This window comes from Polypterus senegalus, chromosome 4, assembly GCF_016835505.1.
Source record: "Polypterus senegalus isolate Bchr_013 chromosome 4, ASM1683550v1, whole genome shotgun sequence".
NCBI classification, from domain to species: domain Eukaryota; kingdom Metazoa; phylum Chordata; class Cladistia; order Polypteriformes; family Polypteridae; genus Polypterus; species Polypterus senegalus.
In genome coordinates this window covers 153,316,807-153,331,041 of record NC_053157.1, presented here as the reverse complement: position 1 = coordinate 153,331,041, position 14,235 = coordinate 153,316,807, and the positions used below count along the sequence as shown (strand labels likewise).

At 33.9% G+C, this 14,235-nt stretch overlaps 1 protein-coding gene across 2 annotated transcripts in view; it reads left to right on the top strand.

Annotated features, from left to right (window-relative positions):
• rab28 (RAB28, member RAS oncogene family) overlaps positions 1-14,235 on the top strand; it is a 243,845-nt gene that overhangs the window by 95,217 nt on the left and 134,393 nt on the right. For both annotated transcript variants that reach the window (XM_039751501.1, XM_039751500.1), the window contains exon 4: positions 2,762-2,891. In XM_039751501.1, the coding sequence (XP_039607435.1) occupies positions 2,762-2,891 (130 nt within the window). The remainder of the gene's footprint in view (positions 1-2,761; positions 2,892-14,235) is intronic.

Sequence of the window (14,235 nt, the reverse complement as noted above, 5' to 3'; positions counted from 1 at the left end):
TAAGCACAAAAATAGTTAATTATACCATAGAATGCATAGTGTAATTGTAAACTAATGTAAAAACATTGAATAACACTGAGACAAACGCGCTTGCTCGCTCGCTCTCTCTCTCAGCTGCACGCGAGCCTGCACTCTCTCCCTCTCTTGCACCAGCTTTATTTATTTAGTTATTTATTAAAACTGGCCTTTTTGATGGGTCCTGTGGACCCGCTATATCACAGGAGGAAGCGGGGTTGAGAGGAGGTTACAGATTTGAGGGAGAGTCCCTTGCACGATGACTCGAGAACAATGTACAGTACAGGGAGAGACTGAACACGTGCGGAAATCATCTGCGCGCACAAACCGAAAGGGAAACTGTCTTGTTTGTATACCGAGTGTGTGGTCGTGAACAGATGCAAAAGTTTGGTAAACTTTTTGGTTGTAACCCAATTTGTATTTGTTCAGAGACGTTTGTGAACCGAGGTTCCACTGTACTGGAGTCTTTGTGAACTGAAAAGTTAAAATATAGACGTATCGCTCCCAAGACTTTTAGCCACTGGGTCATCTTAATTGCCTTCACGTACAAATAATGTAGTTTAGTGCCAAATTCAGACCAAACATTTCCCTAGGTTTCCTTCTATTTCTGAAGGAAATTGTCTTTAAGACTTGTTCATCAGGTGGAGACAGCTTTTTGGAACTTCCACTGCTTTTTTGTCTTCACCTTGCTGAATTTCTTCAAGATGTTTTTTTTTCTGACAGTTTGAACACCCCCATCATGAAAATCTTATTTTTGGTTGTACTGATCACTGGCTATATATTCTTGTTGATATAAAACTCTTAATTTCATGTCTACCAAAGTGGAGGAATTTCCAAGTCTAGTAGTTACCATCCAGTCCCCCGGTTAATTTGTTAAATTCAAGCCCGTCTTTGCATCCTTTGAACAATTACTTTCCAAATTTAACATTCCAGCTGCACATTTCTTTCACTATCTTCAAATCAGGAACTTTGTTAAACAGAACCTTCCAGATTTTCCTCATCTTGCACCCTCATCCATGCTGGAAAAAATATTGCTCAATCTTAAGGACTTAGACTCCATATCTACAATATATAAAATCATTTTACAATCCCTCCCTTTCAAAAGATCCAATAGGACACTGGGGAAAAGATCTCTCAATTAATATATCAGAAAAGGAGTGGAAAGTAGCAATGCAGAGAATTCACTTGAGCTCCATATGCGCAAAGCATACAATTATACAACTCAAAATTATATATTGAGCACATCTGTCTTGACTAAAACTCTCCAAAATGTTTCCAGGGCATGATCCAACCTGTGAATGTTGCAACCAAGTTCCAGCCTCACTGGGTCACATGGTCTGGGTCTGCACTAAATTAACATTATTCTGGACAAAAATTTTTAATTACCTCTCAGACAGCCTTGGACTTACAATCCCTCCTAACCCACTAACAGCTGTGTTTAAGGTTCTTCCAGAGGGGCTTGAAGTGGAGTAAGACAAACAAATTGTGATTGCATTCACTACACTTTTGGCACGCAGACTTATTCTGATAAACTGGAAGAACCCAAACTCTCCTCTTTTAAGTCAGTGGGATAATGATGTGTTATACTATTTAAAATTGGAAAAAATCAAATACTCAGTTAGAGGATCTGTACAGACTTTTTTCAAAACATGGCAGGATCTAATCAGTAATATTTTAAAATAAGTTCATGAAGCACAGAGAATTTATTAATTTACATATGTTTACAAGCCTTAAATTTTATGCCGTTTAGCTTACTCTCTCTCTCAGGGGTGGGGATCGATCTGTTCTTAACTTAATTTTTCTTTTTGTAAAAACTTGATTGCTTTGTATGGATTCCAATAAAATTAATAAAATAAAAAAAATAACAAAAATTCAAGCCCTAGCCCACATAGTTCAGTTAATAATGATCTCTTTAATGTGAATTGGTTGTGTTGTTGGTGGAATTTAACAAATAAATATAAATGGCTGCTGTACCTTGAGGAGAGGTTTGGGAAGCAAGCCTGTGTTGGTTTGGCCATCTAATACGATATCAATTTCAGAAAACAAAGAAATCTTTTCTTACTTTTTATTGTGTCAGTGTTTATTTATGTTTATTCTACTGTTTAGTGAGGTTTTCACTGGCAAATAAGTGCTTACTGCCAAGAAAACTATCTTTAAAATAATTTTCTTAGGATACCCAAGACACAAATACATATATGTATTTTTATTTATCACAGTTTTTGTTGAATGTTATTTTATGTTTGTGTTTGTTGGTACTTCACACAAAAACAACTGGATGAGTTTTTCTGAATATTAACCTTGATACACAATGTAAAAAACAAATTGCTGAGAAATAGTTTGGGAATTTTAATTTTGTAGGTTTATGTTAATTGCCTGATTGAGGAATTATATTTTTATTTTAACTACTACTGAGTTTTTCCTCATATCATTGGAAATAAATATTATTTTTCTGATTTAAGTCAAATAAAAGCAGGATTTCAAGAGAAAACATAAATCGTCTCCGCATTAAAACTATATACCCCATATCTAACGACCAACTGATATTTTAAAGTACTGTCAGTAATAAAATAATTATCCAATGAATATTAGATATTTTTGTATATATTTAACACAGTGTATCTGAATTTTCCGGAACAAATGAAAGACTAGTCTTTTTTAATGCCAAAATTACTTTACATATTATGTTAATTCTTATGTAAATATCATTGATTATTATAATATAAAATACATTTTAATTTGTTTTTAGGGTGTGCTACTGGTATATGATATCACAAACTATCAAAGTTTTGAGAACTTGGAAGACTGGTTCTCCATGGTAAAGAAAGTTAATGAAGAATCAGAATCTCAGCCTGTTGTTTATTTGGTAGGAAATAAAAGTAAGTTTTTTTTTTTTAGTATTATTTGTTGTTAATTTTTTATATTTAAAAATGTGAAAATTTACTTCCTGTTTTTTATTGTTGGTATTTTTTTTAAACATTTACTCATGTCCTGTTTTTTCAATAAGATACATTTTGCTTTAAACAAATACATAGCTGATTTTTTTTTCACTTAAGTCATTAAAAAGATCTGCATATAATTGTTTTATATTTCTCCAATTCTTTGTAATTTAATGGGTGCTCATTATGGGTTATACATGGAAGCATGCTTCATGCGTACTGACTGCAATGTATGCCAAGTCACTGCTGATTAGCTGAAGAGCTTCACTGTTGAATTGCATCTGGTAGTATGCCATATGAAGTGCAGTTAACCAAAGCTGCAGTGATGACACTGGTGCACTGGTTTTTGGTAGTGTGGTTTGTTAGTGCAATCTAAAGTGCAGAGCTAGTATGTGATGCAATCAAAATGAGTAGCCATGTATTACAGCTACCTAAAACCTGTCTGGCCTCCTGTTTACCGCTGCATATGTTTTCTTAGTGTGATAGCAGCTTCCAAAAATGACACAATTGTTATTCTGGTATACCAGGCACAATCAAAGCTGTGACTCTACAGCCTGAGTATACACCATACTCCCCCCTGCTCCATGACACATCTGCCAGTCTTCAGCAGCAGTGGATACCACTGTTTAAATTTCTTTGAAAACAGTTTTGAATCTCTCTTAAAAAAACTTTCAAGATACAGCAAAAATAAAGAATTGTTAGAAGAAGAAGAAGACAAAAAAATAATATGAATTGTGTCTATTATGAAAAAGAAAAAATCTTCAAGTACCATAGTTTCATTTGCAGCAAGATTTTTTTCTCAAAGAAAACTCATAATGATTTGTAAAAATTAAATCAGGGAGCCCCATAGGTGTCAGGCAAAAAAAAAAAAAATCAGTTTGAATGAATTAGTAAATCATTTGAACAGCTAATTTTTTTTTCTTATTTCAGTAGCTATTTATTTTTCCTGGTATAGCCAGCCAATAGTTTCAGTCTATTCTATGCTTATAACTTCTTCTGTGTTTGAAACCCATTTCAGGACTCCTCGAAAGAACTCCTGTTCAAACTAGTTTCTCTTCCGGTCCACTGATTTTCACTGTATGCCAGGCAATCCGTAATGGGCTCTGTAATATGAACTGGACTGCGGGTGGGGTTGGGAAAAATAATCTGTTTGAATGAATTCATACAAAATGGGGCTCCATACTACTGAAATTAGAGTCAAAGAAAAAAAAAATAAAAATAATCTGTTTGAATGACTCACATAATTCGTTCAAACAGTTTTTTTTTTTCGCTTTACACTTACAAGGCTCTGTAAAAAAAAATAAAATAAATAAATAAATTATAGTGTTGAGTGTAAAAATAACATTTCATTTTTTGTGTTCTTAGTTAACACTTAGGCTTTATTTTAATTACTTGATGCAGCTTTTTCTGTGATGGTAATCTGACATCTAGAAATGAAGCAGTTTTGCCAGAATCTGGTGAAAGTTTGAATTTACTTTTAAATTGTGGTATTCTTAAGCATGCGTAATAAATAAAGGCCTTTGAATTTGTTTCAGACCTGTGTCTGACACAAGTTTAAATGCCATTGAATAACAAAAAATATTAATCATCATTTTATTAACACTAGAAACATTCATGTTTCTTCATATCTACTGTATATAGTTAGATTTGTAACTATTAAGATTGTTGGAGTTCATGCAACTAACATGTTTACTTAAGTGAAGGCTGGGCATTCTTTCTGTTTATAAAATGTGCTATCTTAACTGGTCATATTTAAAATTTATATTGTTCATTAATGTACAATCATTTTGTGAGCAATTGAAGAGTGGAAGCTAGCTACCATCATAGCATTATAAAAAATAGATTGGTCAGAAACAATGTTAAAGTTTTTCATCACACAATGATATATTAATGTCCTTGAAGGTACCAGCTTACAACCTAAACTTTTAATTTAAAATTATTTTCTAAACAGAAATTTCAATGTTAAATTGTGTGGCCTAGTGTTTTTTGAATTTAACATTTTTAAAACAAAAGAACATAAAAAAGATTTAGATATAAGAATAGCAGAAAATCTGTTGTTGAGAGCTCTTTCATCCAAGGTCAAGAGATTCCTTTAATATTTACTCAGTTATTTTCAATTATTTAGTTAATGAAAAGAAAAAAGTCATACCTAGTGCTACCCACTTAAGAATTTATTATCTTTAAATTGTGCATGCTTAAATATGTTCACCAGGCCTGCATGGTTGGAAGTGAGAACAGATAACAATCATTAATCATAATATCTTCCACATTCACATGTTTACATCGAAGTGTTCGTGACTAGACATTTACTTTGCTAGTGCCTTCGCCTGGGAGTGAATGTGCAAAGTGTTTTTCTACCAAGCACCCCCCCACCTCCCACATTGTACTGGATGTCACATTCCAAGCAAAGTTGTTAGTCTCTCCAGTTTTCTTATAATCTGGTTTGTAAGCAGGGCCCTTGAATGTCAAAGCAACATTCTGTCTAGATTTATTGTAAACAGAAATTAACCCAGGTTGCATGGGAGCTACGCATGTCTTGATTTATGATCATAGAGTGAGTCGCTGGGGCACTGGTTATCTACAGAGGGGTAGGAATTATCAGACACCAGTATGTTTGTGATGGATGAATGATTTCTGCTGCAGAAACGTAGCGATATTATCCAGATCTGCTTTCAAATAAAGACTAATAACTTTGGTTTTTAAACAGTCTTTTTGACAGATGGGGGGCAAGGAGAAGAGTGCATCAACTTTAATTAAAATTTTGACTGTATGTTCTCTTTAGTCATGATTAATTGTTACAGGAGTGGTATCTTTATACAGGAAACTGCCTGTTGCTAATTTTCCAAGATGAAATCTTCTGTTTAGCACTTATTTATTTTTCGTCCCTTATCCAGATTATGATGGAATTAATGTGCATTGTAAATTCCCATACATTTTCAGGCACACTCTCTGCTGAATCATATTTATAAACTGAGCTTCACTGAGCATACTCTTTTTCTCCAAGGATAGAAATCTGAGAAACATTTGTATGTTTTACTCCTACAGTTTGAAAATACCACACAAATTGCTCTACATGGAGCAATCAATTATGATTTGACACTTTATAAATCCTTGAACCTCATACAGTCTTACTTTTCAGAAGGAAAGAAAAAACATAATCTAGTTATCATTTGGGAATAGCATACAGACATTTCTGTTTTCTTTTCCTTCAAGACGTTACAAACATGCGTTTAAAGTATAATATGCACTTCAGTAGACTTGAATGCAGCTTATTATAGAAAGAAAATTAATAACAAGTATTTTGTCAATTAGTTAGTGTATTAAGCAGTCCATCATTTGAAAATGCTCATAACAAGCCCTATTGTCTATATTATGTACATTTATCTGTGTTCTTGTGCTAAATCTTTTATGTATGCTATTTATAATTTATAGGAACAGCTTATACCTTTATAAAACAAGTTTTCTTCAAGAATATATGAATGGTTTATGCATAATCTAAATATGTCCAGATTTGCAATTATTCTGAAATATTTTGATATGGTAAGCTTTTAAAGGTTTTGACAGATATAAGGCTGGTATTGATGAAGATGGCATCAGAATTTTCAGTTTAAACAGAGTATTACAAAATTTTACATTCTAATACTGGAGGCATGAATAGTTTAGTTTTGAAATGTAGCACAAAGTTAATCATTTATACAGATTTTAATTGAAGATTTATTTTATGCTTATGATTATGTTACGATTTGTTGATATGTAGTGAAATGTACTTCCTAATACCTTTGTTCTCACACAGTAAAACTGAGTTTACTCTTTAGTGATTAATTCTGATTTAGTAATAGTTAGCTTTAGCAAGAAACAAGCTAATATGCTATATTTATTCATACTACTTAACTAAAAATATTTCAGAGGAAATTAGCAAATGTTTTGGAAACAGTAAACCATTTTTACATTAATTAATATTTTTTAACGCTCCTAGGGAATACCAGTGTATAATCCTTATCTGTTTAAACATTAGTATTTTTGGATAACATATACAATTACTATTTTATCTAACGACACAATTTATACTTATTCAACTAATTATCTTGTAGTGACCAAAGCTAAACAATGTTCTGTCAATCTGTCATTATGTTAACATTCTTCTCACAAGAAAGAAGGGGCTCTGAGGCTAAGGATCTGCACTGGCAATCAGAATGTTGCTGGTTCAAATCCCGTAAAATGCCAAAAGGGACTCTGGTCTGTTGGGCCCTTGAGCAAGGCCATTAACCTGCAATTGCTCCACCCTTGGTATAAAGTTAATCTGCATCCATCCCTGCATGTAGGTCCCCTAACCTGCAGGGAAAAACTTGGGGATTGGTGGCAGAATTGGCACTCCAGCCACCATAAAAAACAGACTGTTCCACTCCAGTCAGAGTAAAACTATTGAGAGTAGTAAAGAGAAAAAGGAGTCTTTTCCCCCGATATAAATGCTTATTCTAAAATATTATTGATTGGGTTCTTCTAGGTTTTAAAAAAGTTTTAAACAGATCCTCTAAGTGAAAATTAGATTTTTTCCAATTTCAAATCGTATATAACATCAGTTACCCATTGACTTAAAAAAGTTGGGTTAGTATTCTTCCAGTTAAGCAAGACAAGTATATGTAGTAGTAGTGAAGTAAAGGCAATTACAGTTTGTCCTTCTCCACTGAGCATAGTTGTTAATGGGTTAGGAGTGATTGTGATACCTAGGCTGTCTGATAGGTATTTAAAAAATTTTGTCCAGAATAAAGTTATTTTTGGTATACACTTAAAACATGTGGCCTAGTGAAGCTGGAGCTCGATTGCAACATTCTCAGGTTGGATCTTGCCCTTCAAACATTTTGGACAATTTTAAGTGAGATAGATGTGCTAATAAAAAGATTTTAAGTTTGATAATTGAATGCTTTGCACATATGGAGCTAGAGTGAATTCTGTGCGTAGCTACTTTCCAGTCTGTTTCTGAAATACTGAGTAAGAGATCCTTTTTCCACTGTACTCTTTGATCTTTAAAAGGAAGGGATTTTAAAATGTTTTTATATATTATAGAAAGACTGATCAGTATCTCTTCTGAAATAGAAATAGGAGGGAGGGGAGGAAAATTGGGCAGATTTTGTTTAGCCGACTTTCTGATTTGGAGATGATGGAAAAAATGTGTTAAGGAGTGTAATTGTTCAAAGAATGCAAAGAAATTATTTATATGCAAATATCTAAATTATTTAATGCCCTTCGTTTTCCAAACATTAAAAACTGTGTAAGTTCGAGAGGGTGGAAAAAAGTGGTTATCATGTAGAGGTAGCATCATTTTTAACTGTATTACTGAAAAGGGCAGTTTGGAATGGCAAACATCATTAAATGCTTATTAAAAAGTAAACTTATGATTTGAATAATAAATTACTTTTTTTTTTTCATCTTTGACATCAAAAATAGGTTCCATAACTAAAATATAGTTGTTTTGAAAATATTTAGTTTTTTTTTTTTTTTTATATACATTCATAATGCTATAAAACTAGACTAATTTTTCTAATGACAGGACAGCAAATATGTATTGGGGGGAAGTATGTGATTGTATACAATTTTTCACCATAGACTCATAAAAATTAATAAGATAAAAATCACAATGCCTTTTTCCTGGAGCACTTAGAATCTCTGGATTTGTTTTTGTGGCTATGTTTCCTATTTGCCGAGTAAGGAAAGCCGTGACTGTACCAGATTATATTAAATGTTGACTTGGTATGGTAAAATTTTATATAGTATTAGCAGCCAAGACACAAGTAGTAACTAAACTTGCCACCTTTAAAGAACAAAGAGACAAGCAAATAACATTGGTCTTAGTCTGACATCCACTACAATGGTAACAGCATATCAACTAGGACAGACCTGGTCACACTATTCCCTGCAACAGTTTTCAGGTACAAAAGGGAAATTCCTAGGTCAGGTAAGAGAAATGATCTAACTAAAGCATTCTGGGTCTGCCTCTTTGTCTTCTCAGTTAAAATACACACAGAGAACATGTCACAGTTGCATGGGTTGTGTAGGCTTTTGTAGCAACTAGAAAACAGTAAAACAGCAGTGTCTAGGTTGGAAATCCCTGTCTTCAAATAGTACTAGTAGTAGCAGTAGTATTATTATGTTGATATTCTCATGTATAGAACAGAGTAAAATTTTTAATTGCATATTTGACTAGCATAGAACATGGTGTCATGAAAAATAATAATGTACTAAAACATGTTACTTAATAGATCCTGCCCTAACAGTAACTTAAAAAAAGTAAAAAATTGAAATTTCGTTACTAACAAGGATTTTCTTTGCTTGCTTATGTGCCTGTTTTGTGTGCTTGCTCCTATTGAGAACACATGAAAAATAAACAAAACATGCGCAAATACAAGCACTGAAAAGGTTAAAAAAAATAATGAGTTAAGCACAACTAAGAATTGTATAATCTATTTCAGTGTCACATGAGGCTGGAATCGGTCCTTTCAGCTGTGGACACAAATTTTTAACAGCTGTGGAGACTGAGCCAGTCTATTGGGCCTACATATGTACACTTTGTGGTAGAAATTTGTATTTCTGTATTATTGTTATTAATGGCCCGGGGATATGAAGCGCAGGTAACACAATAAACTACAGATCCCATAATGCAGCACTTCAGCTGCCTTGCCGAACACTAACCGCGTTAATTAAGTCTAGCTTATGATGCTGCAAGTTATTGCGAAGCTAGCCCACACGATGCCGAAGAGAAAAGTTGATTCTGAAAATAGAGCCTTTAAAAACCGATGGGAGGCTGAGTATATGTTTACTGACATTGCCGGTAAACCTGTGTGTCTCATTTGTGGAGTTAATGTGGCTGTAATTACAGAATTTAATCTAAGACGGCACTATGAGACAAAACATCAGGATAACCTGAAAGACCTGAATGCAATGCAGAAGATACAGAAAGTAGAAGAGTTAAAGAAGAATCTGACACTTCAGCAGACATTTTTACCCATGCAAAATCACAAAGTGATTTCAAGTGAAGCTGCTTTTATGGGAGACACAAATGCACCAGTGCCCCACTTTCCCTGTTGCCAAGTAATGTTGAACCAAGTCGGCACAACGGTGTTCCCAAATACGCACTTTGCTCGGCGCTTTGGTGACTTTGAAGAACAAAAAAAGAATTTTGAGTTGTTTCGCAACCCATTTGCCGTCGATGTGGAAACTGCACCTGTGCAGATTCAGATGGAGGTGATTGAGCTGCAGTGTAATGGCACACTGAAGGCAAAGTACAATACTTCAAGGCCCGCACAGTTTATGCACTTCATTCCCGCAGAAATGCTCCAGCGCCGTCTACATGCGGCTCGAACCATGTGCATGTTTGGTAGCACATATCTGTGTTAGAAGCTCTTCTCAGTGATAAAAACTAACAAAATAGCACACAGGAGTCGCCTCAATGATGAGCACCTGCAGTCCATCCTGAGAATCTCCACAACACAGAACCTCACACCAAACATAAACGAACTTGTTGCCAAAAAAAGATGCCAGGCGTCCAGCTCTGATAAAATGACATATGAGCAAAGACAACTGAATGATTTGATTTGTTATTGCTGAAAAGAACAAAATGTATTCATATTTCCAGGTTTTGTTATGCAGCATGTTCATATTTGAAATTGTATAATTTTGACAGAATATATTTTTATGGAGAGCAAAATCTTTTGGGATATTTAAAATTTAAGTTTATTTTTTATATAAAATTACATAACAGTAAAGAAATTTGAATGTTTGTTCTTTTAACGTTTACTTTATTTCTAACTTGTATAATTTAGACAGGATATATTTTTTTGGAGAGCAAAATATTATGTTATTTAAGGTTTGAGTTGATTTATTCCGGAATAATATTCCTGTCTGTTTTTGTTCATATTTATCTTCAAAAAAGTTAAGTTTAAAAGTTTTAAAGTTTTAAAAGTTTAGTTTTAGTGTGTTCAATAAATGTTTATCCTGTTCGGCCCGCGACCTAAAGTGTGTTTTGGATTTTGGCCCCCTGTGCAATTGAGTTTGACACCCCTGATTTAGTCGATACAAATATCTTTGGTTGGAATGTAAGGCGAATTTACTCTTTACATTTGTATGGTGAAGAAAAATCTATGCATTGATGCCTACATTTAACTTACAAAGATATTTCTGTCGACTAAATAAAAATTCCTTCTATTTAAAATTTAAATAGAACTTGAACCGATACGATAGTTCATAATATCCACGCAGACTTGCACGTAAAAGCGGGAGTCATACGTTTTAACAAACAGCGTATTGCACTGATACGAAATAGCCTGCCCATTTAATTATTTAGGAATGGATAAATAAATTAAGATTTTGTACAAATAATGTTTTTCATTTTTCTTCCTTGATGGATTCTGCCACCCCCAGCAACAGTTGCTCACACCCCAAAGAGTGTATGTGTATATCTATACTAATAAAAGGCAAAGCCCTCACTCACTGACTCACTCACTCACTCACTGACTCATCACTAATTCTCCAACTTCCCGTGTAGGTAGAAGGCTGAAATTTGGCAGGCTTATTCCTTACAGCTTACTTACAAAAGTTGGGCAGGTTTCATTTCGAAATTCTACGCGTAAGGGTCATAACTGGAACCTATTTTTCTACATATAATGTAATGGAGTTGAGTTGGAGATGGCCGTGGGGGGCGAGTTTCGTGTGACATCATCACGCCTCCTACGTAAGTACGTAGAGAACAAGGAAGAAATCCAAACAGCGATGAGCACAAAACGCCATTTCACAATTGAGAAGGCAGAAAAACATTATGAAGCAAATGATGCATACAAGCATATTCATAAGTACAGCTACTGCGGAAACAAAGCACGGCGTGAACCGTAAGTTTATATTAAATTAAGTTCATAGACAGGCTGCCACTAGCGTTTGTAATTTAGTGCCTGCCCATATAAGGCCGTCCATCAGCGGCAATCCAATAGAAACACTGCCGGTAAATATTCACGTGTGAAGGACTGTGCTTATGCAGAGGAAGATGAGATGGTCAGGGTGGTGTTTGGCACAAACTCAGCGAAACTGCGAGAGAAACTTTTAAGTGCCGGGTCTTAGCTGACATTACACGAGATGGCACCAGCACAGCTGGGAACCTTCGATGCAAGAACACCAAGCGGCTCACGTGAACTGACGCAGTGCACAGACAAAAAGAAACAGTTACAAAGAGTGCTGAACAAAAACCGAATTACACAATTGAGAAGGCAGCAAAAAAATATGAAGCGTCTGATACATAGAATCATATTCATAAGTGCAGCTACTGCGGAAACAAAGCACACGGTGGAAAAAGTCAATGTCACTCTAAAGAAAGACGGTGTAAAAAAACCCGTGCATGCAGTTTGTCACATCTCAGATAATGAGGAAGACGAGCTGTTTGTTGATGCAGTAAGAAACTAATCGATGAATGAAACCTCTTATCTTTACAACGATTGACAAACACGGAATGTAACTTGAACACAACACATCGTACAAATACGACCCTGATTGAAACAAATAATGATAATCAAATCCTTGATGACAGCAACATTCAGTAACACTCACAAAACAATTACTGTATATTGACAATCATGTTACGTTATTTTTAAAACGTTCCCTTTTCTTTTTCATAACTTCTACTTCTCCACTGCGATACGCGGGTATATATATAAATGTGTATATATATACCCCGATCTACAGTACATACTCTCGCATAGACAAGCCACACGCTGTGGCGCAATTGTAGAGTCTTCACCTCTAATGCCGACATTCGAGGTTCGATTCCCGAGAGGGGATGCACTGAGTATGTACGCGCGCTACCCAATTCATTTTACCTTCGCATCTCCTTGGTTTGGGACGTATGAAAAAATATTCGGTTAAGGCAGAATCATGTTACGTTATTTTTAAAATGTTTCCCTTTATTAGCACAAGCACAGCTGAGAAGCTTGATGCATGTACTCCATAACGCTAAAAAATAACGCATTTAATCACACTTTCAATTCCAAGCAAACGGGAACTTTTGTCAATGCATGATTTCCTGGTACATCCATTACACTGATGCACACATCACAGCTACAAAAATGTTAGAGTCGGAATAAAGCGCTCCCTACGACTGATCATTTCGACTTCCGAAGCCTTGATAAAAGCGTGGTTTTGTGCACACTGAAAAGCAAGCAAAATTAGATGCATTACAGAAAGCGGACTTTGTGGCTCTTACTGGGGATCACTGGACTTCCGTGACCGTTAGTAATTCTAATTACATCTAATTACAAAATGTTCAATGATCACACTGTTTTAGCCTAATGTACAAAATAATTTTGGCTAAGGTTACTCAGAGTTTAAAGAGTAAGCTGGTCAAATTACCTTTATGTTTCTGACTTATTTTTTTAAGAAGAAAAACTGCACTTTATGTTGAAATTTTGGTTATTATTATTTAAAGACAATACTATTCTGAAAATCTACTTAAAGTACTTAAACTACCACTTTATTTTTAAGTCTGCCCAATTTTAACCAGGGATGATATTTTTGTTTCTGTTTTGAATTCAAATGCAGTTTAAAGCCTTTTTTTTTTCAGAAATTAAAACAGCTTCAGTTTACAATATTCATGTACATGTCTATTATTTGATTCTGTCAGCCCACTAAAACACTTTTAAATTAAAAAAAACATTTTGATATATATATATATATATATATATATATATATATATATATATATATATATATATATATATATTTATATGTATATACAGTATATATGACAGCAACACTCATCACTCACAACAGTGACAAAACAATTACATTGACAATCATGTTACGCTATTTTCAAAATGTTTCCTTTTCTTTTCATTACTTCTTTAACACACTACTTCTCCGCTATTGCTTAGCGCGGTATTTTGCTAGTATATATATATAATGTGTATATATGTAGATATGTATGTATATGTATATATATGTTTATATATATATATATATATATATATATATATATATATGTGTGTGTGTATGTATATATATATGTATGTGTATATGTATATGTATGTGTGTGTTTATACTGTATATGTGGATGTATGTACATATATATATATATATATATATATATATATATATATATATATATATATATATATATATATATATATATATATATATATATATATATATATATATATATATATATATATACATATATATATATATATTGTAAGACCGAGAGAGACAGTAGCAAGGGTTGGGGTTTTCCGCCCCGTGATATTATGTAAAC